The sequence below is a fragment of the Elephas maximus genome, chromosome 7 (assembly GCF_024166365.1).
Source record: "Elephas maximus indicus isolate mEleMax1 chromosome 7, mEleMax1 primary haplotype, whole genome shotgun sequence".
Lineage (NCBI taxonomy): Eukaryota > Metazoa > Chordata > Mammalia > Proboscidea > Elephantidae > Elephas > Elephas maximus.
Genome location: NC_064825.1, coordinates 129,915,172 through 129,942,884, shown reverse-complemented (window position 1 = coordinate 129,942,884; position 27,713 = coordinate 129,915,172). Strand labels below are relative to the sequence as shown.

Genomic DNA, 27,713 nt, shown 5'->3' with positions numbered 1-27,713 from the left:
CAAGTGTCCACCAACAGAAGAATGGATAAACAAAATGTGTCAGATTCATCAACGAAATATTATTCAGTCACAAAGAAAAACGAAGTTCTGGCACATGCTACAGCATGGATAAGCCTTGAAAACATGCTGCTGAGTGAAATCAGATACAAAAGAACAATGTAAAAGTGACACAGAGGAGGAATCACCAGCTGCATCAGCCCAGGGTGGACTCCTACGAGGCGGAAGTCAGACATACCTCCTCTCTCCAAGCTTTTCACCAATTCTGACATGACCCGTCCCTCCCACGGCACTCTCTTCTTTGCTGGGTTCAGTAATTCGATGCAATGGCCACACAGAACTCACAGGCCATACTCAGAGTTTGGGGTTTATCAGGCGAGTAACAGGTTACAACTCAGGATTAGGAATGCTCAGTATACAGTTCTTTGACCAGGATGGTTTCCTCTCAGCAGTGCTGCAGGCAGGTCTCTCTCTGGCCCTTGGCCCCTTGGCCTGGCCTCTGCCTTGCTCGGGCAAGTGTTACAAAGCTCTTTAGCTCCACCAATAAGTGCCCAGGAGCACCAGGCTCCACCGGTGAGCCTCGGCCCTAAGGCGCTCAGCTCTCTCACTCTGTGGTAGGCATGCTCACTGCAGCCACCTTGCTCTGTGGGCCGGGAAGTCCACCGCGCCGTCTCATGCTGGTTTTCTGGTTTTGCTGCCGCCATTTCTCTGCCACTGCTTCTCGCTGTCTTGCGCCATCCCCAGTGTTACAGCTTTCTCCGTATCCTGGGCTTAGGAGGTTCTTAGTGCAAGGACCCTGGTCCAAAGGATGCGCTCTGCTCCTGTCTCTTTTTCTTGGTGGTAGTAAGGTCCCCCCTTTCCACTTCTGGGATGGTTCATTTTCAGCCCAGCAGGACAGCAAAACTGACCGATCCCCTCACTAGGGCTCCATACACCTTATTTGCATGGCCCTACCCCCACAAGGGTGCCATGCACAAGACCATGACGAGAAAGCCACATAAAAGCGGACTATCTCACCATAGACAAATATTGATCCCACTGATATGAAATATCCAGAATAAGCAAGTACATAGAGACCAAGGTTTATTAGGAGCTAAGAATATGGGGAAATGGGGAGTTCCTGCTTAAGGGGTGCTGAGTTTCTGACTGGGGAGATGGAAAACATTTGGAAATGGACAGTGGTGATTATTATACAACATGACAATGTAATTAATGTCACCTAGTTGTATGCTTAAAAATGGTTAAAATGGTAAGGGTTTTGTTATATACATTTTACCACAATTTAAACCTCCACATCCTTGCCAACACTTGGTATGGTCAGTCTTTTTAATTTTAGCCATCCTAGTGAGTGCAAAGTGGTATCTCATTGTGGTTTTGACTTTGTATTTCCCTGATGACTAGTGATGTTGAACATCTTTTCTTGTGTTATTTCCCCCATCTGTATGTCTTTTGTGAAGTGTGTGTTCAAACCTTTTGCCCATTTTCTTAATTGGGTTGTTAATTAAGCAAAACTTAACACTAGAATTCCATCATATCATCACCATTATAATAGTAGCTACGAGCCTGGCACTTTGCATACAACAATCGCAACAATCTTTAGTTGTGTATCATTCCTATTTTACTGATCGAGAAACTGAGGCTTCGATAGGTTAAGTAACTTCCACAATAACGCCACACAACTCGTTAGTGGCAGAAATGGAATTCAAGTCATGTCTAACCACACCCTTAACCACTCTATAATACTGTGGTCCATGAAGTTCTTTCACAACCACAGCCTTCCTCGCTGAAATGCTAACCTCAGACTGTGCCATCTAAAGCGCTTGCACCTACCACCCCGTCCCAGGTTTCCCTCCATCAGTATGGAATATTTCCACCAGAGTTCTGATAGGTACTTTACACTTACCTGCTTTACCCCACCTAAGCAGTGAAGAAATCGGTGCTGGGTAATCTCGTTAAATGCTTTGTGCAGTTTGGTCCCAAACTCTCGTGTGTCAGCTGCCTAAAATGGGCCAGAGATAGAATGTGCTGAGTTCCAGTACTGGAGACCAAGGGGGAAGCGCCCTCAGGAAGTTAATATTTGGAGAAGATGAGGCAGATAGGAAGGCAACCCCCTGACATCTCACATGCTGGGAGGAGTTTCCTTACTCCCTGTGGAGACAGGAGAGGTAGAAAGGCCTGGGACACTTGGTATGAGACAGTAGTTGTGGCTCCTAGGTGCCTTTCTGTTTCTGTCATCTGAGCAAGGCCTTTCAAACAAGGTCTTTATTTCCCTGTCCCTACAGGAGATATCCCCCATGCGTCTGTCAGCTTGTTGTACTGTGGGGGTTACGTGTTGCTATGATGCTGGAAACTATGCCACTGGTATTCAAATACCAGCAGGATCACCCATGGTGGACATATTTCACCCAAGCTTCCAGACAAAGACAGACTAGGAAGAACGACCTGGCAGTCTACTTCTGAAAAGAATTGGCCAGTGAAAACTATATGCATAGCAGCAGAACATTGTCTGATACACTGCTGGAAGATGAGTCCCTCAGGTTGGCATTGCATTTGTTGTCAAAAAGAACATTTCAAGATCTACCCTGAAGTACGCACTGTCAGTGATAGGATAATAGCCATACGCCTACAAGAAAGACCAGTTAATATGAATATTATTCAAATTTACGTACCAACCACTAAGGCCAAAGATGAAGAAATTGAAAACTTTTACCAACTTCTGCAGTCTGAAATTGATCGAACATGCAATCAGGATGCATTGATAATTACTGGTGATTGGCATGTGAAACTTGGAAACAAAGAAGAAGGATTGGTAGTTGGAAAATATCTCCTTGGTGATAGAAATGATGCCGGAGATCACATGATAGAATTTTGCAAGACCAACAACAACTTCATTGCAAATACCTTTTTTTCCACAACGTAAATGGCAACTATACACATGGACATCACCAGAGGGAATAAATAGGAATTGAATTGACTAGATCTGTGGAAAGAGACGATGGAAGAGCTCAATATCATCAGTCAGAACAAGATCAGGGGCCAACTGTGGAACAGATCATCAATTGCTTATATGCAAGGTCAAGTCGAAGCTGAAGAAAATTAGCACAAGTTGACGAGAGCCAAAGTCCTTGAGTATATCTCACCTGACTTTAAAGATCATCTCAAGAATAGATTTTTGACATGTTGAACACTAATGACCAAGGACCGGATGAGCTGTGTAATGATATCAGGAACAACATACATGAAGAAAGCAAGAGGTCATTAAGAAGCCAGGAAAGAAAGAAAGACCAAAATGGATGTCAGAAGAGACTCTGAAATGTCGAGTAGCTAAAGCAAAAGGAAGAAATGATGAAGTAAAAGAGCTGAACAGAAGATTTCAAAGCGTGGCTCAAGAAGACAAAGTAAAGTATTTTAATGACATGTGCAAAGGCCTGGAGGTAGAAAACCAAAAGGGAAGAACACGCTCGGCATTTCTCAAGCTAAGAGAACTGAAGAAAAAATTCAAGCCTTGAGTTGCAGTATTGAAGAATTCTATAGGGAAAATATTAAATGCAGAAAACAACAAAAGAAGATGGAAGGAATACACAGAGTCACTATACCAAAAAGAACTGGTTAACGTTCAACCATTTCAGGAGATGCTGTATGATCAGGAACCATGGTACTGGAGGAAGAGGTCCAAGTTGCACTGAAGGCATTGGTGAAAAACCAGGCTCCAAGAATTGAGAGAATACCAATTGAGATGTTTCAACGAACAGATGCAGTGCTAAGAGTGCTCAGTAGTCTATGCCGAGACATTTGGAACACAGCTACCTGGCCAACTGACTGGAAGAGATCCATATTTATGCCTATTCCAAAGAAAGGTGACCCAACTGAATGCGGAAATTATCAAACAATATCATTAATATCACACATGAGTAAAATTTTGCTGAAGATCATGCTAACATGCCTCCAGCAAGTACATTGACAGGGAACTGCCAGAAATTCAAGCTGGATTCAAAGAGGACATGGAACGAGGGATATCATCCTGATGTCAGATGGATCCTGGCTGAAAGCAGGGAATACCAGAAAGATATTTACCTGTGTTTCATTGACTATGCAAAGGCATTCGACTGTGTGGATCATAACAAGTTATGGATAATGTTTCGAAGAATGGGAATTCCAGAACACTTAATTGTGCTCATGAAGAACCTCTACATAGATCAAGAGGCAGTTGTTCGAACACAACAAGGGGATACTATATGGTTTAAAGTCAGGAAAGGTGTGCATCAGGGTTTTATCCTTTCCCCATATTTATTCAATCTGTATGCTGCACAAATAATCCGAGAAGCTGGACTGTATGAGGAAGAACGGGGTATCAGGATTGGAGGAAGACTCATTAACAACCTGTGATATGCAGATGATACAACCTTGCTTGCTGAAAGTGAAGAGGACTTGAAGCACTTACTGATGAAGATCAAAGACCACAGCCTTCAGTATGGATTGCACCTCAACGTAAAGAAAACAAAATTCCTCACAGCTGGACCAATAAGGAACATCATGAAAAATGGAGAAAAGATTGAAGTTGTCAAGGATTTCATTGTACTTGGATCCACAATCAACACCCACAGAAACAGCAGTCGAGAAATCAAAAGATATTTTTTTGCCCATTGCATTGGGCAAATCGACTGCAGAAGACCTTTCTCAAGTGTTAAAAAGCAAAGATGTCACCTTGAAGAGTAAGGTGCACCTGACCCAAACCATGGTGTTTTCAATCACCTCCTATGCATGCAAATGCTGGACAATGAATAAGGAAGACTGAAGAATTGATGCCTTTGAACTACAGTGTTGGCGAAGAATGTTGAATATACCATGGACTGCCAAAAGAATGAACAAATCCTGCTTGGAAGATGTACAGCCAGAATGCTTCTTGGAAGCAAAAATGGCGAGACCACGTCTGACATTCTTTGGATATGTTATCAGGACGGATCAGTCCCTGGAGAAGGACATTGTACTTGGTAAAGTAGAAGGTCAGCAAAAAACAGGAAGACCCTCAAAGAGATGGACTGACACAGTGGTTGCAACAATGGGCTCAAGCATAACAAGGATTGTGAGGATGGTGCAGGACGGGACAGTATTTTGTTCTGTTCACCATGAGTCAGAACTGACTCGATGGCTCCTAACAACAAGAATTTTAAGTTTTGTGTGTGTCAGACAATGTTTTCAAGAAAAAAAGTACAGAAAAATGGAATCAATGGGTTAAAATACTGATAATATCAATCGATCAGCACACGCTTCTAAAAGAAGCTAAAGGAACAAACATTTATCGAGAACCAACCATGTGTGCCATGTGCCTTTATGTTCACCCCTCACCCTCACGATAGCCCTATCATGTTTTCCAATTTGTAGATGAGGCTAGGGGAAGTACGGGCCTAAGTTCTTGTAGCTAGTAAGTCAGTAAGGCAAGATTTGAGTCTAAGCCTTTGATTCCAAAACTCTATACCATTCAATACTGTAGTAATTGTAGTTGCTCAGTTATTTCTAAAGTATTCTGTCACCACAAGGTCGTAGCAGAACATCTTTTGACCAGAAATTGGAATCACTGCTCTAATCTTAGCTCTGGTCTTAACTAGCTGTGTGACCTAAAGGAAGTAGGAATTATAAATAGCTTGTTTTCTCATTTATAAAATAAACACGCCACTATTCATTCAACAAATATTTCTTAAACCACCACAGGCCTAGTACTACGTAGGGTCAGAGTAGGATCCAATGAAATAATGTTTCTGAAACCACTCTACTTATTATGAAGATGGGAACTAGAATGTCATTCAAACATTGGCATTTTTAAGCATCCCCAACCTCCTCCTAACCTGAAAGGCCTGGAGACACATCTTCCGGAAGGTGCTGTTGGTGCTTCCGACCACAACACTCATGATGGAATTCACAGCCACAGCATGGGAGGCCTGCAGTTTCTGATGAGCCTGGGGAACATAAAAGGGGGTGGGGGCCTGTATTTTACAGGACAACAATCCCAATTGCTGGCTCAGAGTTTCCTAAAACGGCTGCAGTGTGATGGATCACTCCCGTGTGACTTTCCTCACCATAGCCTTGTAACCCCCACCCAAGTGGTTGGATGGGACTGTGCAAATACGGCAATTGTGGCCCACCAAGGGAACTGGTCAGTTTTGCCTTAAAAGAGAGCCAATTCCAGAGCAGAGGAAGGATCCCACCACCACCAACAAAGGATAGCCAGGAGCATAGAGAGCCTCCTTTGGACGTGGGATCCTTGTGTTGAGAAGCTCCTGGACCCAGCAAACAGAGAGTGAGCTGTAACCCTGAAGAAGGGGAGAGGCATGGCAGGAGACCACACGGTAGGTTTCCTGGCCCAAGGAGAGAGGAGGCTGAGTGCCTTTGGGCCAAGGTTTACTAGAAGAGTGGTGTGCCTCTGGGCATATATATTGGCAGGGGCTATAAGAGCTTTGTAACACTTCCCCAAGCAGGGCAGAGGCCTAGGGCCAGAGAGGTCAGCCTGGGACCACAGCTGAAAAGAGGCTGTCCTGATGGAACAACTATATCCTGAGTGTTTCTGAGCCTGAATTATAACCTGTTAAAAAAAAACCTGTTACTTCCCTAATAAACCCCATAATCATGAGTACGGTCTGTGAGTTCTGTGTGGCCATTGCAATGAATTATCGAACCCACAGAGAAGTAGAGAGTGCCGTGGGAGGGACAGTTGGTGTCAGAATTGGTAAAGATGGCAGAGAGGAGGCATGTCTGAGCTCCGCCTCTCAGGAAGCAGCTTGGGTCTGTTGATGTTGATTCTCCTTCCCCCTTGTGAAGAGAAAGGAGGTCAGACTCCACCCCTGCACCATTTTTACAGAGGCCTAAGATTTCAGTCAGAGAAGGGTCTCAACACTTCTTCCTCCTCCACCAACAATACTTACTGAGATTATAGCATATACATGACATTTAAGTCTTGAAATAAATCAAAGAAATGTTCTCTCCTTTCCTAAAAATGATGTATTGACACAGACACATCCAGAAAAGACAAGCAAAAAGGGACTGGGCAATAAAGCAGATACACTTACTACCTAAAAACTAAAACCTTCATGTTTTGCTTTTAATGTGGTTGTTTTCACCCTGGAGAGGGGGCCGTATGGAGTAAGAAATGTGTTCCCAAAAGTATGCAACAAAACCAAACGTGTTGCCATCGAGTCAATTCTGACTCATAGAGCACAGAGTAGAACTGCCCACAGGGTTTCCAAGGACCCACTTGTGGATCTGAACTGCCGACCTTTAGGCTGGCAGCCATACACTCAACCACTGTACCACCAGGGCTCCACAGGAGTACACAGGATGGAGGAATTCAGAAAGCCAGCTAAGAAGAAAGTGAAAGGGGGAAGGATGTGAGATTTGGTGAAGCAGTAGCCCCAGAAATGCATGTGGGAAGGGAGATGGCTAGGTAAGGAAGCGGCACATTACTAGTCATTTTTCTCTATTCTTTCTTTCCCTATTTACTCAAACTCACCTGCTAGGAGGTAAGACTAAGCAAGCTAGTTAGAGTGACCCGTGTAAGTTTAGGCTTGAGTTCACAGGCTGGATGCAGGAACAAGATCATCCAGGTGACAGACAGGGAGAGCTTCGAAGGGGCATTAAGGGGGCAAGGGCTCTGGGGCCCTGTCTGCCATGCCCTCTAGCTGTCTTCTCATCAGAGTGAGTAGGGAAAGGAAGCTGTAAGCCTCATTACCTTAGCAACCTGGTGATGCTGCTCTAAGGCCTGGTCCACAGCGATCCGGACAGAGTCTTGTACCACTCGATGGCTCTCCAGGAGGATGGCATTGAGATGAGTTGTGAGCAAAGCATAGACTCCTGAAGGGAGGGAAGTGAGCCTAGATGACCACTCAGGACTGCTGCTTATGTGCTCTGAGTCAGGGCTGGGACTGGGGAAGAGGCCTTATTGAAGGAGAGGTCACTTCTACTGGTCCACAAATTACTTTTTTTAGACCGAAAAAATAAAAAGCACCTTAAAAACCCACACAATTCTCACTTACGAATGAAAGCATGCTCAATTAGAGAATATTACTTTTGAAGATACAAGTGAGGGATCTTGTTTAATTCATACCAGAAACAGAAATATATACCACATATTTTGCTGTGGATAAAATATCAAATAATAAAATAATTTTTAAAAATCAAAGAATACAAAAACAGCTGCTGCTGAGTCAGCTCTGACTCATGGCAACCCCACATGTGTCAGAGTAGAACTGTGCTCCACAGGGTTCTCCATGGCTAATTTTGCAGAAGTGGATCACCAGGCCTTTCGTCTGAGGTACCTCTGGGTGAACGCCAGCTTCCAATCTTCCAGTCAGTAGCCTGTGTCCAACGTTTGCACCCCCAGGGACTCCCACCAGGTAACAGGCTACCTTTTAATGATTCCGATGCAGGAGACACAGGAAGACAAATTCACTTTACAGGGCACCTGAAGAAAATGCTATTTAATCAAACTTTCTTTGTTCCAAATTTTTCTGTTCTCCTGTGGATAGTGTGCTCAAAGGTACTATGATGAGGCAGCCTACCAAAAAACCAAACCAAACCCATTGCTGTCGAGTCGATTCCGACTCACAGCGACCCTATAGGACAGAGTAGAACTGCCCCACACGGTTTCCGAGGAGCACCTGGTGGATTCAAACTGCTGACCTTTTAATCACTAGGCCACCAGGGTTTCTGAGGCAGCCTAAGGACTACATTAAAAATGATGCTCCCCTGGTAGGGAAGGTAACATGCGGTCAGCTCAAAAGGAGTCTGCAACTGGAATCAGGAGAGCATAGGTCCTCGGGTCAATTCTAGCACCAACCAGTGGTGGTCACTTTTGTTCCTCTACTTCAGTACAAAAAATGGCTTTAAACCACCTGCTCTCACAGGTATCCTGTGTGGAGAAACTGGGATAATGTATGAGGTGTTCTGAAATGTACAACACAATATTTTAAAGCAAAATATTGCTATTGCTATAATGACAGCATCTAGATTATTGTATCCTATAGTCCTGTCCTAAGAATGGCCTCAAGAAATCAGTTGGCCTGAGACAGTTACTTGTAGTTCCTAGACGTCTTCTCATTTCTGTCATCTATGCAAGACCCTTTAAACAAGGTCTTTACTTCTCCGCCTCTAAGGAGATAAACACCCCAGAAATCCATGGTGAAGAGGTCATACAAACTGTTCCCTCTAAAACCAGTTCAAGAAAGGAGAGGTTCTACTGAAGGACTGACCACACTACCTTCTAAATAGGCCCCTCTGAAAGCAGACATATAATTAAGAAGCCACCAGTTCATTCCTAAAATGGCTGATACCACCAGATGCTTTTGACGATGCAGCAAAAGAATGAGTTAATCATAGAAAAGTTACCATGACAAGGTGGGCAGAAGGCCAATTAAGCGATTTTTTAAGACACATGGAAACAGACTGTAGTTCCGCACAATCTGTTTCCTAAAGAAAGAACTTGGAGAAAGCTTTCAAGGATATAAGAAGAGGGGAAGGAGAAGGTGAAATTACTGTATCTTTAACTATCCATCTACCTCACACCTGCTGACCCTCACTGTGCGCCTTCTTCAGAGGCCGGTCCTAGACGGCCAGGTGTGTGAGCAGATTTTGAAAGACTGTGTTTACCAATGCAGCGACAGGTTTCTTTTTAATCCAGTCCTGCGTACAACCACAGAGATAACACAGGCCTTTGGAGTCAAGCTACACAGAAGCTGTAAAAATTATCACAGGACTACAAGAACGATACGTAAAACTGGTTTCTGAAGAATCAGGCTTCAGTAGATTTCAGAACATGCTATCAGACTGTGTAGTAACCTAGGGAAGAATGGTTGAGCTAATGTTCCCTCCGGCAGGCCTCAAAAAAAACGCCTGCCGGAAGACAGCAGATCTTAAGTCTTAAGAGAGCCTTTAGACTTGGAAGGGTCTTTGATATCATCTGGTTTGACAATCAATCGCATGTTAAAGATATGAAAAGGGAGGCTCAGATGACATATGTGACTTGCTTCCCAAAAACCATTCAGGAAGCTGGCAGCAGAGCTAAAATTAAACGCAGGTCTCTCGATTCTATCCTGAAGTCCCTTCTACAATACTAAGCCGACTCTCTCATCAGCTTCTGCCTGTGAGGGCCTGGGCCTGGTAACAACCTTAGGCACCCTCACCTTAGACCCCCTTGCTGGAAGCCTCGTTAGTTTGGGTCTAATCACCGATCTCGGAAACCCTGGTGGCACAGTGGTTAAGAGCTACAGCTGCTAACCAAAAGGTCGAAAGTTTGATTCCAGCAGGTGCTCCTTGGAAGCTCTATGAGGCAGTTCTGCTCTGTCCTATAGGGTCACTAGGAGTTGGAATCGACTTTACAACAGTGTGTTTTTTTAATCATTGACCTTTATCAATGGAACAGCGGGAACACCAGATTCTCTAATCAAGAGCCACAAGCCAGAGTCCAGGAAAGCAGGGCTCCTCTCCAGAAGAGTGTGTATGTGCTGGGGAAAGGGAGGCAAGGCATGGAAGAATCCCACAGCTGACGACGGTCTGTTCAACAAATAGCTGGCACCAGTCAGTGGGGGCTCTTCTGATGCTGGGGTTGGAAGCCATCTCACTTCTCCTACGGCTCAGTGGGAGCAGGGCCCCATCAAACAGCACTGCCATGCCTGGAGAGCAGGGTCCCCAGAAAACTCCTCGGCCCACAGAGAAAGGAGAACACAGAAACATTTCAGGAGCTTATGACCCCTTCCCCAAACTGTTATGAACGCCACTTCTCCCCGCCACTCCCCTGAAAGTAACACTTCAATTTATGTCCCAGAGTTTATTGGGTTAAAATGCATAAACCAACTTCACTCACACTCAGTAGTTTTCAAACTTTACTATCTTTAAGGATCACCTGGGAATCTTGTTAAAAATGCAGACTCTTGAGCTGCACCAAATTCTGACATTATAAAAAATACTCATGGGCCCAGGAAGCTGCAGACATTTCAGGTGATTCTGTCGTATATGCTTAAACCATTGCTTTAGCCTTAACACAGAGAACCTTTCTGATAACAGATTGTCCCCCCTTGCATGTCTGAGCAAGAACAATTTGCCCTTTCCAGAGGTCTGTGTGACAACCACATTACGCCATTCACGCCAGCGCACTCCCACACGTCCTCACGCTGTATTTGAGATGTAGGCCCAAGGCCAGGACAGGCTGATGACATTCCTTGATTCCACCTGGAAGGGCAGTATGGTCACAGGTAGTCGTTCTCAAACCTGGGTGCACATCACAATCACCTGGAAAGCTACCAAAACATACTGATTCCTGAGGCCCAACTCGGTCCAAGGAGATCAGAATCCCTGGGATTGGGGCCTGGGCATTTTTAGAAGCTCCCCGGGATTATACTGTGCAGCTAAGGTTGAGAACCACTGGTCTAAGGTAATATACTCCTAGAGAGCACTGTAGGAAGTATCTGCCAATCAAACTGGAATGTCACTTAAGTGTTGGACCAAGTTATATATCTTTTCCATATGCTTTGTTTATTTAAGCAAGGTTTTTCATTGAAAGGTGTTATTTTACAGAAATATGTACAGCAATAGTTCAGATATATGCATCATGCAATGTCTCCCTTTCTTTATTCCCTTAACATGTAAGGACACCCAAGCTGCCAGCCCTATTCTCTTATACCTACCCCAGAGTTCCATTTGCTGGACTGGAAATCCACTGTGGAAATCCACAAAGAGGAAGAGCAGCAGAGTGTGTCCCTGAGGGTCAATGATCTGAGACTGGTCCCCATCACAGGATTCCACTCGATAACTCACATCTGGAAGCACCCAATCTAGAGGACAAGATATTACACAGTATTCTAAGTACCACACCAGAAACCCATTCCAACTCATAGCAATCCTACAGGAGAGAGTAGACCTGCACCACAGGGTTTCCAAGGCTGTAATCTTTACAGAAGCAGACTGCCACATCTTTTTGCTGTAGAGCAGCCGATGGATTTCAACCACCAACCTTTCAGTTAGCAGCCAAGGGCTTAAACCACTGCACCACCAGGGCTCCTCTCTAAGATAAGTAAAGCCCTCTAAATGCTAAGTAACTAAAGAACCTATGTCCTGAACAAAGAGAATATGAGATCTAAATTCAAACACTCCCTTCTCCTCCTGAACCTGATTCTCCAGCCACATGATGGAAGCAAGGAGCAGTGACCCACAGGAGGAACAAAGTAATAACTGGGCTTCACAGACCTAACAATGCTCCTTTTGCATTTACTGAGCAAGAATTATATATTAAGTTCATTTATTCCTCATATAACTTTCTAAGGTAGATCTTACTTAGATAACAGGTAATTGCTAGTAAAAGGCAGAGGTAAGGTTCAAACCTGAGTGATGATGATGATAACAGCTAACTTGTACTGAAAGCTTACCACATGCCGTATTAAATTCTTTGCATGTGCTCTTCCATCTTGTAGACTTTTCAGCTACATTATGGGGTAAGATCTATTCTCATGCCCATTTTACAGATAAGAAAAGAGGCACGCATAGGTTAAATACCTTGCCCAATATGAGATAGTAAGTGGTGGGACTGGGTTGCAGACTGACTCTTAACCATGTGTTCTTAACCGCTGTGGTGCGCCTGACCCAGCTAGCTATGGTGTTTTCAATTGCCTCATATGCATGTGAAAGCTGGACAATGAATAAGGAAGGCAGAAGAAGAATTGATGCCTTTGAATTATGGTGCTGGCGAAGAATATTGAATATACCGTGGACTGCCAGAAGAATAAACACATCTGTCTTGGAGGAAGTACAGCCAGAATGCTTATTAGAAGCAAGGAGCAAGACTTCATCTCACATACTTTGGACATGTTATCAGGACGGATCACTCCCTGGAGAAGGACATCATGCTTGGTAAAGTAGAAGGTCACCAAAAAAGAGGAAGACCCTCAATGAGATAGATTGACAAAGTAGTTGCAACAATGGGCTCAAGCATAACAACGACTGTGAGCACGGCACAGGACTGGGCAGTGTTTCATTCTGTTGTACACAGGGTTGCTATGAGTTGGAACTGACTCGACGAAACCTAACAACTTCTTTATGACACTACATGCTGTTTACACTCCCAAGTAATCCAGTACCTTACAGTAGCGTTAGAATGCAATCAGGACAGCCCAAAATTCCAGATTCATACAGAGAAGTACCTCCATTTGGATCCTGATCCTGTCTTTAGAGTAATGAGGGAGGGAGACGAGGGTACATTCTCTACATTATTCATTTCTACAGTTAACTGAGCAAGTTCAGGCTCACAAAATGGCGAACCATGAAGGAAAGCAATGAAGCTTGAAAACGAAAATGAAAAAGAGATATGGAAAGCCCTGGGGATTCAGAAGTAAGACTGAAAAACAACTAATGCATTTGAATTATGATGCTGACAAAGAATACTGAATACACCATGGACTGCCAAAGAACGAAAAAATTTATCTTGGAAGAAGTACAGCCAGAATGTTCCTGAGAAGTAAAGATAGTGAGACTTTGTCTCCCGTGTTTGGACACGTTATCAGGAGGGACCAATCCCTTAAGATGGACATCATGCTTGGTAAAGTGGAGGGTCACCAAAAAAGAGGAAGACCCTCAGTGAGGTGGATTGACACAGTGGCTGCAACAATGGGCTTGAGCATAACAATGATCATGAGGATGGTGCAGGACTGGGCAGTGTTTTGTTCTGTTGTATATAGGGTCACTATGAGTCAGGCCCCCACACAGCATCTGTAAGTTTGTCTTACTGTGGGACCTTGTGTGTTGCTGTAATGGCGGAAGCTATGCCATTGGTATTCAAATGCCAGCAGGGTTACCCATGGCAGACAGGTTTCAGCTGAGCTTCCAGACTAAGACTAGGAAGAACGAACAGGTGGTCTACTTCTGAAAAGTATCAGCCAGTGGAAACCATATGAATACCGGCAGAACCTTGTCTGATATAGTGCTGAAAGATGAGCTCCCCAGGTTGGAAGACACTCAAAAGACGACTGGGGAAGAGCTGCCTCCTGAAAGTAGAGTCGACCTTAATGACATGGATGGAGTCAAGCTTTCCTGACCTTCATTTGCTGATGTGGGATGACTGAAAATGAGAAGAAACAGCTGCAAACATCCATTAGTAATCAGAACCTGGAATGTACAAAGTATGAATCTGGGAAAATCGGAAATCGTCATAAATGCAATGGAACACGTAAACATTGATATCCTAGGCATTAGTGAGCTGAAACGGACTGGTATTGGCCATTCTGAATTGTACTTTTTTTTTTTTATGGTCTACTACACCTGGAACTACAACTTGAAGAGGAATAGTGTTGCATTCATCATCCAAAAGAACACTTCAAGATCTATCCTGAAGTACAACGCTGTCAGTGATAGGATAATATCCATACCTCTACGAGGAAGACCAGTTAATATGACTATTATTCAAATTTACACACCAACCACTAAGGCCAAAGATGAAGAAACTGAAGATTTTTACCAGCGCTGCAGTCTGAAATTGATCGAACATGCAATCAGGATGCACTGATAATTACTGCTGATTGGAATGCAAAAGTTGGAAACAAAGAAGGATCAGTAGTTGGAAAATATGGCCTTGGTGATAGGAACGAAGCCGGATATCGCATGATGGAATTTTGCAAGACCAACGACTTCTTCATTGCAAATACCTTTTTTCACAACATAAACAGCGACTATACACACAGACTTTGCCAGATGGAATACAAAGGAATCAAGTCGACTACATCTGTGGAAAGAGACAATAGAAAAGCTCAAGATCATCAGTCAAAACAGGGCCAGGGGCCGACTGCATATCAAACCGTCAATTACTCATATACAAGCTCAAGCTGAAACTGAAGAAAATTAGAGCAAGTCCACAAGAGCTAAAGTATGACCTTGAGTGTATCCCCCCTCCCCGAATTTAGAGACCATCTCAAGAATCGATTTGACGGGCTGAACGTTAATGATCGAAGATTAGACCAGTTATGGAGTGACATCAAGGACATCATACATGAAGAAAACAAGAGGTCATTAAAAAGACAGGAGAGAAAGAAAAGACCTAAATGGATGACAGAAGAGACTCTGAAACTTGCTCTTGAATGTTGAGTAATTAAGACAAAAGGAAAAATTGATTAAGGAAAAGAGCTGAACAGAAGATTTCAAAGGGCAGCTCCAGAAGACAAAGTATTATAATGACATGTGCAAAGACCTGGAGGTAGAAAACCAAAAGGGAAGAACACGTTCAGCATTTCTCAAGCTGAAAGAACTGAAGACAAAATCCAAGCCTTGAGTTGCAATAGTGAAGGATTCTACGGGGAAAATATTAAACAACACAAGAAGCATCAAAAGATGGAAGGAATACACAGAGTCACTATACCAAAAGAATTGGTCGATGTTCAACCATTTCAGGAGGTAACATATGATCAGGAACCAACGGTACTGAAGGAAGAAGGCCAAGCTGCATTAAAGGCATTGGCAAAAAAGACTTCCAGGAATTGATGGAATACCAACTGAGATGTTTCAACAAACAGATGCAGCGCTGGAAGTGCGCACCCATCTATGCCAAGAAATTTGGAAGACAGTTACCTGGCCAAGCTACTGGAGGAAATCCATATTTATGCTTATTCCCAAGAAAGGTGATCCAACCAAATGTGGAAATTATTGAACAATATCATTAATATCACACGCAAGCAAAATTTTGCTGAAGATCGTTCAAGAGCAGCTGCAGCAGTTTATTGACAGGGAACTGACAGAAATTCAAGCCAGATTTAGAAGAGGACATGGAACCAGGGATATCATTACTGATGTAAGATAGATCCTGGCTGAAAGCAGAGAATACCAGAAGGATGTTTACCTGTGTTTTATTTACTATGCGCTAAGGCATTCAACTGTGTGGATCATAACAAATTATGGATAACATTTCAGAGAATGGGAATTCCCGAACATTTAATTATGCTCATGAGGAATCTGTACATGTATCTAGAGGCAGTTGTTTGGACAGAACAAGGGGATACTACGTGGTTTAAAGTCAGGTAAGGTGCGCGTCAAGGTTTTATCCTTTCACCGTACCTATTCAGTCTGTATGCTGAGCAAATAATCTGAGAAGCTGACGATGAATGCAACACTATTCCTCTTCAAGTTGTAGTTCCAGGTGTAGTAGACCAGATGACTGTACAATTCAGAATGGCCAATACCAGTCCATTTCAGCTCACTAATGCCTAGGATATCAATGTTTACGTGTTCCATTGCATTTATGACGATTTCCGATTTTCCCAGATTCATACTTTGTACATTCCAGGTTCTGATTACTAATGGATGTTTGCAGCTGTTTCTTCTCGTTTTGAGTCGTCCCACATCAGCAGATGAAGGTCAGGAAAGCTTGACTCCATCCACGTCATTAAGGTCGACTCTACTTTCAGGAGGCAGCTCTTCCCCAGTTGTCTTCTGAGTGCCTTCCAACCTGGAGGGCTCATCTTCTGGCACTATATAAGACAGTGTTCTGCTGCTATTCATAAGGATTTCACCGGCTAATTTATTTTAGAAGTAGACTTCTTGGTCCTTTTTCCTAGTCTGTCTTAGCCCCCATGCATCTGTCAGTTTGTCATACAGTAGAGGCTTGCATGTTGCTGCAATACTGGAAGCAATGTTGCTACTATTCAAATACCATCAGGGTTACTCATGGTGGACAGGTTTCAGCTGAGCGTCCAGACTAAGGCAGACTAGGAAGAAGGACCTGGCAGTCTACTTCTGAAACGAATTAGCCAGTGAAAACCTTATGAAAGAATCAGTATGGATTACACCTCAACATAAAAAAAAAAAAAATCCTCACAGCTGGATCAATAAGCAACAACATGATAAACAGAGAAGAGACTGAGGTTGTCAAGGATTTCATCTTACATGGATCCACAACCAACACCCACGGAAACAGCAGTCAAGAAATCAAAAGACGCATTGCATTGTGCAAATCAGCTGCAAGAGATCTCTTTAAAGTGTTGGAAAGCGAAGATGTCACCTTGAGGACTAAGATGCATCTGACCCAAGCCATGGTGTTTTCAATCACCTCATATGCATGCGAAAGCTGGACAATGAATAAGGAAGACCGAAAGAGAATTGACACCTTTGAATAGTGGTTTTGGTGAAGAATATCGAATATACCATGGACTGCCAGAAGAATGAACAAATCCGTCTTGGAAGAAGTACAAACAGAATGTTCCTTGGAAGCAAGTATGGCAAGACTGCATCTCGCCTACTTTGGACATGTTGTCAGGAGGGATCAGTCCCTGGAGAAGGACACCATGCTTGGTAAAGTAAAGGCTCAGTGAAAAAGAGGAAGACCCTCAACGAGATGGATTGACATAGCGGCTACAACAATGGGCTCAAGCACAGCAACAATTGTGAGGATGGTACAGGACCTGGCAGTGTTTCGTTCTGTTGTGCATAGGGTTGCTATGAGTCGGGATGGACTCAGCAATACCTAACAACAACACAGATTCACCTAGGTCACCCCTCTATTACAAAATCCTTAAGGCATGATATCCCATCTGTTAAGGTCAAACATTCTTTCCTCACAAAAACGACTTACCTCCAGAAACCCCCTCCCAGGGAAGCCTTCTCTCATACCCACCCTCTGAAATAACTGCCGCTTATGGGAAAAGAGCCTTGCCCTGAGGGCTACCTCCTAGATGAAGAGTTGATTATTTCCCAGAGAGGCTGCCTGCCCTAGTAGGTTCCATCTTTTCAGAGCAGTCACAGCCCTACTGGTCACCTTCTTCAGGATTCAAGTGACCACACTACCTTCTAAATTTCAAAGGATTCTGGCTAGCTAGAGTCAAGCTCAAAACTGTAAACCTCCCAGATATCAGCCCATGGCGGCATACTCCTTTTTCTCAGTTTTATCTGATGGTCCAGTTATTAACCATCCAACTGTCAGCATGATTCACCCAAAACTAACGTGGTTAGGCCCTGTGTGAATATTACACACAAGCTTCCAGGTTTATCACCACAGTGAGAGCCCAGACTTGATGCGACTGCCTTGTCTTTCTGGGTCTTGCAAGTTTTCCACCTTTGACAGGGTGCAGTCTTATCACTTTTCTATCACTTGTTTTAGTGGAAAACATTTGAGTTTTCCTTCTGACAGGTTTCCACCTAACATAGGTTTTGGCTTTTGCAGGTTTTACTGTATTATGTTTTATACTCCCACCTGACATTTATGCAGTGTTTTAATTTTTCATAAGTAATTTTATGTGGATTTTCCCATTTTACTAGGAAACGTGATATCATTTCTCTTCCACAATAGTTAAATGGAGTCATTGCTCCCTTATCTTTCTAAAACCCTGAAGTTGAGAGATTAAGGTACAACAGAAAGCCCCTGAACAAGTCCCTAGCAGATGAAGGCCCACGGACTTCCCCCAGGAGTACAGGTGGCAGCCATGGGAGTGAGACGAGAAGCAGCATCAACCCGCCATGCCCAAACAGCTAGGCTCTGATGGGGCCTCCACACCTGTCTGCTTCACTCCAAGTGGACTCTCAAACTCATCTAGACGTCCCCGCCCCCAACTTGAGCCATCAGACCACTGGGTCCTATTTTTATATATAGCTCCTATTCATATTTCCTCACATTTCTCTGATGTTTCCCAAGTTTCTTCATTCTGTGCAGAGACAGTGAGATATACCTCTATCCAAATTGGAATCCAAATTGGGCACCACACATAAGTGGTATTTCTTCCAGTCAATGAAACAAGAGATGTCTGCGAAGACAGTAGTTGGCTGCTCCCGACTTGGCAATATCAGAGGCAGACCTGAAGGTCCATAGAGAAATACGTACAGATGCTAAAGAAAACTGCCAAATTTTAGTTTCTAATGACTACATATTCATTTGTATAAAACAAACAACACTGACCTGGTTTACATTCCTGGAAATAAACAAATGTGCCAGACAGTTACGTATTAAGCCTTGTCCACACTGAAGCTAGGTGCGAGGCATCAGAGTTGAATCCACCGGGATTCCTAGAAATTGATTCTGGGTTTAATGAGTGTGATTTACAAGTACAGTATTGGGACAATGAGCTTATTTATTTATTCTATTTATTCAACTATAGATTTAAATGGTGCCATGGGCCAAACACTGTGCTAAGTTCTGGAGATATCAAGAGGACTATCCAGATTTAATAACCTACCTTCTTTTATCTTCACCACACTTATCACTACCTGATATACATTTATTTGTTATTTTTTTACCACTAAAATATAAGCTCAGAGAGGACAGAAAATCTGTCTGTCCTATTCCTTCTAGAGAGTGGGATAAGGAGGAAGAAACTTTTACTTTACACTCTTCTGTACTGTCCAGATGTTAAGAAAGAACATTTTTAAAATATAAAACGTCCACACAGTCTTTACCAATGCCCTGTTCCTTCTGCCTTCCTAAAAGATATTCTCAGCTGACATCTATCCTAAAATAACCTTGGCCCTCTTCTGTTCTTATTCTTTATACTCTCCTATAACTTCATTTACTCCCATATCTTCAATACTCTAATACCTGATATTTATGGAGCACGTATTATGTGTCAGGCAGCATCTAGGACCTTCACGTAGGTCATAAACCTGTTAAACCAAACCAGTTGCTGTCGAGTCGATTTCAACTCATAGCAACCCTACAGGACAGAGCAGAACTGCCCCATAGGGTTTCCAAAGAGTGGCTGTTGGATTCGAACCACCGACCTTTCAATTAGCAGCCGAACACTTAATTACTGTGCCACCAGGGCTCCACATAGGTCACAGTTAATCCCTAAAATAAACAAGAAACCTTTGCGAGGGAAAATAAATACATTTACGAGGTAGGTATTATTATCCCCATTTTAAAGCTGAGGAAATAAAGGGTTAGACTGCCTAAGTAAGTTGCCTACAGTCACACATCTAATCATCCCTGTGAATCCAGCATTAAACTCCAGTGCCATGGCCTTCACTATCGCACAGTACTATACTGACCCAGAGAAGAAACTCTGAGACTCTAAAATCTCAGTCTCTAGGTCTGACCACTTCCAAGTTTAGACCAGAATTTCTACACAGCTGCTTGCATCTTCAAAGGTGGTCCCGTAAGCACCATAAACTCAACATGCTTCAAGCCAAACTCATCTTCTATATCCCCAAATCTGCCATTTATGTTTTGTATCTTGCTTGGCAGCGTTATGATTCTGTCAGCCATCAATGCTAGAAATTTTGATATCAACTTCAGCCCTTCCTTGCCCCTCACTATGTTGATTCCTTCCAGCGATAAGTCTCTCCTTTCCATTCCCACCACACTTTTAATTCAGATACTCATTATCTCTTGCCCAGCTCATTTACTTATTTACTTACTCATTACTGGTTGCTCTTTCCCATCCATCCTCCACAATGCTGCTGGAGACTCTTCCTAAAACATTCATGTACATTCACCTCCCACTATGCTCTACAGGCACTCTAGCTCTACCGTACTCAACTGCAAGTACTTTCCCAGCCTCCTTTTTCCCTCCTGCACCATTCACACTTCAGTAATATTATGTTTTTTATACAATCATACATATCTTGATGGAAACCCTGTGGCATAGTGGTTAAGAGTTCAGCTGCTAACCAAAAGATTGGCAGTTCGAATCCACCAGGCACTCCTTGGAAACCCTGTGGGGCAGTTCTACTCTGTCCTATAAGGTGGCTATGAGTCAGAATTGACTCAACAGCAGTGGGGTTTTTTTTGTTTTTGTTTTATACACATCTTTGTACATATCATTCCCTCTAACAGGAATACCCTCCTCCTTTCAAAATCCTATTTATTCTTCAAGACCACCTAAAATGTTAACTCCATCATTTAACCATCCATCACGCTCTGCTAGTCAGTCTTGTGATTGTTACTCCCTCTTCTAGGCTTTCAAAATACTTTGCCTGTCATAGCACTTAACAATATATACACCTTCTTTTTACAGTTATTTGAGTACGTGTGTTTCTTCTATTAGTCCACAGACTTTTTAAAACACAGCCTGCCTCAGCACTAATAAAGTCTTACACATACTAGCCTATTGCCATCGAGTTGATTCTCATAGCGACCCTATAGGATAGAGTAGAACTGCCCCATAGGGTTTCCAAGCGGCACCTGGTAGATTCGAACTGCCGACCTTTTGGTTAGCAGCCGTAGCTCTTAACCACTGCACCACCAGGGTTTCCTTACACATATTAGGTATATAAAAATGTTTGTTACACAAATGTTTATTAAAAATAACAATTCAAATAATTTAAAATCAGAAACATGGAGTTTTTAGAGCTTGAAGCTGAGGTTCAGAGAGGTTAAGTAATAAGTTCAAAGTTAAACAGCAAGCCCTCTGATTTCAAATCCAGTGCTCCTTCTACTACCTACAAAGTTAGGTGTTTATTGTTCTCTTCCTATAGAACTTTTAGTCCCTTACTACAGCTAACATTCTTAGGCTAGTATGATCCATGAGATGAACCCATATAGTCTCTGGATAATAAACCAATTAATCCTGATTAACCTATAATTTAAAGGAATTTTCTCATATTTTCTTAAGGAACTAAGGCACTCATCGGATGAGCTGTAACTCATCAGTATTACACTTTAATGAATTAGCCTTCAAATATATGAGCATTAATGGTCCAACAACCCTGAGAAGTTGAACAATGAAGGTCAAGCAGAGGGGTCACTGAATAGAAAATGGAAAATATGAGTTCTGTTTCCACTTTTACCACAACAAACTTTTTGTGCTTCACTTTCTCTGAATTTCATTTTACTTCCTTGTAAGTAATGTTAGAAATTTGTTCTCCCAAATGTTATAAAAATAAAATTTTATATGTGTCTGGCTTTCTCACACCTCATAATATCAGAAAGACTGCATTATTTCCTCCATGTACAAAGAGAAACTTGGGCCAACAGAGCACATGTCAGACTCTGAAGGGAAACCTGGTAAAATCCACGGGGTCCTGTGCTATATGCGTCTAGACACAGAGTTCATATTCTAAAGGCTTTCTCAGAATTTGGAAATAAAAATCCATTTTTAAAGACAACTGGACAGACTGTCATCAAAAGGATATGGAAACTGAAGAAATCCTGTTCATCTGGTTGGAAAAGGCCTTCGGGCAGGGGCAGAGAGCAGCAGCTGGTGTCAGTATCAGTTCCCCCAACAAGCCCACGGCAGCCACGTCATCAGGGATGGAAAGTGTTACTGGTTGTCCTGGCACAGGGTGAATTCTGCTGCAGAGTAATTCAGTTACACCAAATTTTGGTCTACTGTCAGAAAACAGGGGAGACAAATTTAACCTTTTTTCCCTTTTAAGAAATTACTTAATGCAAATCATACATTTAGTAAGAACATAGTATCCAGAATAAAGATCTGTTACAACTCAACAACAAAAAGGCAAACAACCCAATTAACAAACGAGCAAGGGAGTTGAATATTCTCCAAAGACGAGGTATGAATGGCCCAAAAGCGCATGAAAAGATGCTCAACATCATTAGTTATTAACCTGTTGCCGTCGCGTTGATTCCAACCTATAGTGACCCTACAGGACAGAGTAGAACTGCCCCATAGGGTTTCTAAAGAGTGGCTGGTGGATTCAAACTGCTGACCTTTTGGTTAGCAGCCAGATGCTTAACTACTGCACCACCAGGGCTCCCTCATTAGTCATTACACAGACACACACAGACACAGACACAGACACACACACCCCCGTTGCCATCAAGTCGATTCCAACTCAGTGACCCTACAGGACAGAGTAGAACTGCCCCATATAGTTTCCAAGGAGCGCCTGGTAGATTCGAACTGCCGACCTTTTGATTAGCAGCCGTAGCACTTAACCACTAAGCCACCAGCGTTTCCATCATTGTGGTTTTTTGATTTGCATTTCCCTAATAATTGGCCATTAAAAAAACCAAAAAACCAAACCCAGTGCCATCGAGTCGATTCCAACTCATAGCGACCCTATAGGACAGCAGAATTGCCCCATAGAGTTTCCAAGGAGCGCCTGGTGGATTCGAACTGCCTACCCTTTAGGTAGCAGCTGTAGAACTTCACCACTATGCCACCAGGGTTTCCAATTAGCCATTAGGGAAATGCAGATCAAAAACCACAACGAGATACCACTTCACATCCACTAGTGTGGCCGGCATGGGACCAGGCGGTGTTTCGTTTGGCTGTGCACAGGGTCACTATGAGGCGGAACCGACTTGACGGCACCTAACAACAACAGTACGGCTATAATAAAAGTAATACAGTAAAACTTGCAAAAGCCGAAACCTTGTGTAAGGCAGAAAGCTGTCAGAGAAGCACTCATACATTTTCCACTAACAGAGAGCAGTAGAAAAATGGTAAGACTGTACTCTGTCAAAGGTGGAAAACTTGCAACACCTGGAAAAAAAACGCAGTCCCATCGAGTTCCCGCTCTCACAGGTTTCACTATAATAACAAGTATTGGTAAAAAGGTGGAGAAATTGAAGCCTTCGTGCATTGTCTTGTAGGAATGTAAAATGGTACAGCCACTGTGGAAAATGTTTGGTGTTAAGTAAATTAAATTTACATAGAAAGTTAAGCAGGTCTACCATATATCCCAGCACTCTTAGGTGTATACCCAAAAGAACTGAAAATGGGTATTCAAACAAATACTGTACAAAAATGTTCAGAGCAGCACAATTCACAATAGCCAAAAGGTGAAAACCATCCAAATATCCATCAACAGGTGAATGGAAAAACCAAATGTGTTATATCCAAACAATGGAATATTATTCACCCATAAAAAGGGATAACGTTCTGATGCATGCTACGACATGGACGAACCTTGGAAACAGTATGTTAAGTGAAAGAAGCCAGACACAAAAGGCCACATATGTATGATTCCATTTATATGATGTATCAAGAACAGGCAAATTCACGGAGAAGCAGATTAGTGGTCGCCAGGGGCTAAGGCAGGAGGGAATGGGAAGTGACTGCATGATGGATACAGTGTCTCTTCTGGGGGTGATGAAAACGTTTTGGAACTAGATATTGGTGACGGTTATACAACGTTGTGATAATGAGCTACCTACCTGTAAGGACTGTATGATACTAGAGGAGTACTAAAGAAAGGTATGGGGTGGGGACTTTATTATCTGTATACATAAAAGAATAAAAAATATTCTAATCCGAGGTGCAATTTTGGGCAAAAGCGAGAAAACAGACTAAAAGGCCCCGCACAATCTCTTCAAGCTTTAAGATCTTATGAGACTGCTGGTGTTGAATCTGGGCATCTAAATGGAGGCAGAAACTACTGAATAAAGAATAAATTAGTTGGACTTATGCATAAGCTAGGCCTTTTCTTGCTATAATTCAAGCTATTTGAATTCTGTGGTAGCTGGATAATACAGGAAGGCAAGGCAGTAATTACTTGCCACCTCTTCCATGGATTAAGTTTTTAAGAGTCTGAAGAAGGTGCAGGTGGGAAGAGAGATGCTGACGCATAACAAATCACATACATAGAATTCCTTTGTGGTCACAGTATCTCTCTAGCCAAGAGTTCACACACCTTTTACCTTCACAGTCATCTCTCCTCATGTCTAAGTGGAATGGGAATTGGCAGGGTTTGTTTTATTTCCTTTACAGACGCAAATAAGGCTTGGAGAGGAGAAGGAACATGTCCTTCAGTCAATTAGAATAAACTCAAGGAGCCAGGAATAATAACAGCTTTTAACACAAACAGCTTAAAAGTTTTACTTTTGCTATTCTCACAGAAAAATTGACACCTGGAACTAAGCAATGGCAAGTGAGATCATTTCCAACTTCTACCCAAATGAATACTCATAACAGGAGAGTAAAAAATGGAGAAGCTTGACAATTCTTTTCCCCTTCACCTCACATAACGCTGATAGTTTACGACAAGAGCAATTCCATTTGGTTGGTTCAAAATGGGTTCATTCTCTGCCCTGCAAAGCAAAGAAAAGTGAAGCCAGGTGTTAAAGATTCTAAAAATCCATCTCTGCCTGATAAAATTTTGGCCCATGAGCCACTACCACACCCCAGAAACGATTGGAATTCAGTACCCTATTCACCAAGCGAAAAAGGGCAACTTTTAAGTTCACCAACGCCAGAGAAAGGGAATACATGAACAGTTTAGGTGAATCTGCTTATTTATTAAAAGCTAACATAGAATAAGAAAGTGTGCAGTCTCCATAAATTGGTTTCAAGGTGCGTTTGGGTCAAGAAATCAAACAGTGAACCTACTGGCAAATGGCCGATAATGGCTGAGAAAAACGGCAAAGCCGTGGTGTCATCTCAAGCTAGGACTTACCCAAAGATCTCCTCAGAGAGGGTTCCATTCACCTTTACACTGAAATGAAATCTGATCTGCAAAACAATAAATGGGTGTGAGAATTAACATAAACCAAGACAGACATGGAAAACTTCCACACCCAGTTCCTAAAGGAAAAGATATTCTTTATCATCTTTTAAAAAATCTGTATTTGTTTTATTGTTGTTGTTGAGGATATACACCGCAAAACATACTGCAACTGAACAGCCTGCATGTGTACATTTTGCCAACGGCATGTGCTCACGTCCTGTTCTCTGTCACGTTTTGGTAACTCTCACGATATTTCAAACTTTTTCATTATTGTTATATCTGTTATGAGGAATCTGTTATCAGTGATCTTTGATGTTACTACTGTAATTGTTTTGGGGCACCGTGAACCACGCCCATATAAGATGGCAAACTTAGTCGATAAATGCTGTGTGTGCTCTGACTGCTCCATTGACCAGCTGTTCCCCTGTCTCTCTCCCTTTCCTTGGGCCTCCCTATTCCAGGAAACACGACAATTTTGAAATTTGGCCAATTAATAACCCTAAAATGGCCTCAAAGTGTTTAAGTGAAAGGAAGAGTCGCACATCTCTCATTTTAAATCAAAGGCTAGAAATGATTAAGCTTAGTGAGGAAGGCATGTCTGAAAGCCAAGGTGGGCCGAAAGCTAGGCCTGTTGTGCCAAACAGTCAAGTTATGAATATGAAGGAAAAGTTCTTGAAGAAAATTGAAAGCACTGCTCCAGTGGGCACACAAATGATAAATAAGTACAGCAGCCTTACCGCTGACATGGAGACAGTTTGAGTGGTCTGGACAGATGATCAAACCAGCCACAACATTCCTTCAAGCCAAAGCCTAATCCAGAGCAAGGCCCTAACTCTCTTCAATTTTATGAAGGCAGAGAGAGGTGAGGAAGCTGCAGAAGAAAAGTTTGAAGCCTGCAGAGGTTGGTTCATGAGGCTTAAGGAAACAGGCTGTCTCTATAACATAAAAGTGCAAGTTGATACAGCAAGTGCTGATGCAGAAGCTGCGAGCTAACTGGTGAAGGTGGCTACACTAAACGACACATTTTCGGTGTAGACGAAACAGCCTTATATTGGAAGAACATGCAATCTAGGACTTTCATAGCTAGAGAGAAGTCAATGCCTGGCTTCAAAGGACAGCTGAATCTCTTGTTAGGGGCTAATGTGGCTGGTGACTTTAAGTTGAAGCCAGTGCTCCTTTTCCATTCTGAAAATCCTAAAACAAAAGCAAAAACCAAAACCCATTGCCGTCGAGTCAATTCCGACTCAGCAACCCTACAGGACAGAGCAGAACTGCCCCATAGAGTTTCCAAGGAGCATCTGGTGGATTTGAACCACCAATCTTTTCGTTAGCAGCCATAGCTTTTAACCACTATGCCACTAGGGTTTCTGAAGGGCCCTTAAGAATTATGCTAAATCTACTCTGTCTCTGCTCTATAAACAGACAACAAAGCCTGGATGATAGCAAATCTGTTTACAACATGGTTTACTGAATATTTTAAGCCCACTGTTGCAAACTACTGCTCAGAAAAAAGCTTCCTTTCAAAATATTACTGCCCATTGACAATGCACCTGGTCACCCAAGAGCTCTGACGGAGATGTACAAGGAGATTAATGTTGTTTTTATGCCTGCTAACACATCATCTGATGAAGTAAAAGAACTGAATACAAGATTTCAAAGGGCGGCTCGAGAAGACAAGGTAAAGTATTAAAATGACACGTGCAACGAGCTGGAGATAGAAAACCAACAGGGATGAACACGCTCAGCGTTTCTCAAGCTGAAAGAACTGAAGAAAAAATTCAAGTCTCGAGTTGCAATAGTGAAGGATTCTATGGGGAAAATAGTAAACAACACAGGAAGCATCAAAAGAAGATGGAAAGAACACACAGAGTCATTATACCAAAAAGAATTAGTCGATGTTCAACCATTTCAAGAGGTGACATATGATCAGGAACCGATGGTACTGAAGGAAGAAGTCCAAGCTGCTCTGAAGGCATTGGCGAAAAACAAGGCTTCAGGAATTGACTGAGTATCAATTGAGATGTTTCAACAAACAGATGCAGCGCTGGAGGTGCTCACTCGTCTATGCCAAGAAATACGGAAGACAGTTACTTGGCCAACTGACTGGAAGAGATCCATATTTACGCCTATTCCCAAGAAAGGTGATCCAACCGAATGTGGAAATTATCGAACAATATAATTAATAACACGCAAGCAAAATTTTGCTGAAGATCATTCAAAAGCGCCTGCACCACTATATCAACAGGGAACAGCCAGAAATTCAGGCTCGTTTCAGAAGAGGACGTGGAACCAGGGATATCATTGCTGATGTCAGGTGGATCCTGGCTGAAAGCAGAGAATACCAGAAAGATGTTTACCTGTGTTAT

At 42.7% G+C, this 27,713-nt stretch overlaps 1 protein-coding gene across 1 annotated transcript in view; it reads right to left on the bottom strand.

The window, feature by feature from the left end:
• The window catches only part of C7H11orf80 (chromosome 7 C11orf80 homolog), a 92,500-nt gene that overhangs the window by 11,812 nt on the left and 52,975 nt on the right, over positions 1 to 27,713 (bottom strand). Inside the window, exons 6-13 of the mRNA XM_049892598.1 lie at positions 25,297 to 25,352; positions 24,860 to 24,931; positions 22,072 to 22,264; positions 18,675 to 18,822; positions 11,667 to 11,813; positions 7,718 to 7,839; positions 5,841 to 5,951; positions 1,901 to 1,996 (exon numbers count right to left, since the gene is read on the bottom strand). Of these exons, the coding sequence (XP_049748555.1) occupies positions 1,901 to 1,996; positions 5,841 to 5,951; positions 7,718 to 7,839; positions 11,667 to 11,813; positions 18,675 to 18,822; positions 22,072 to 22,264; positions 24,860 to 24,931; positions 25,297 to 25,352 (945 nt within the window). The remainder of the gene's footprint in view (positions 1 to 1,900; positions 1,997 to 5,840; positions 5,952 to 7,717; positions 7,840 to 11,666; positions 11,814 to 18,674; positions 18,823 to 22,071; positions 22,265 to 24,859; positions 24,932 to 25,296; positions 25,353 to 27,713) is intronic.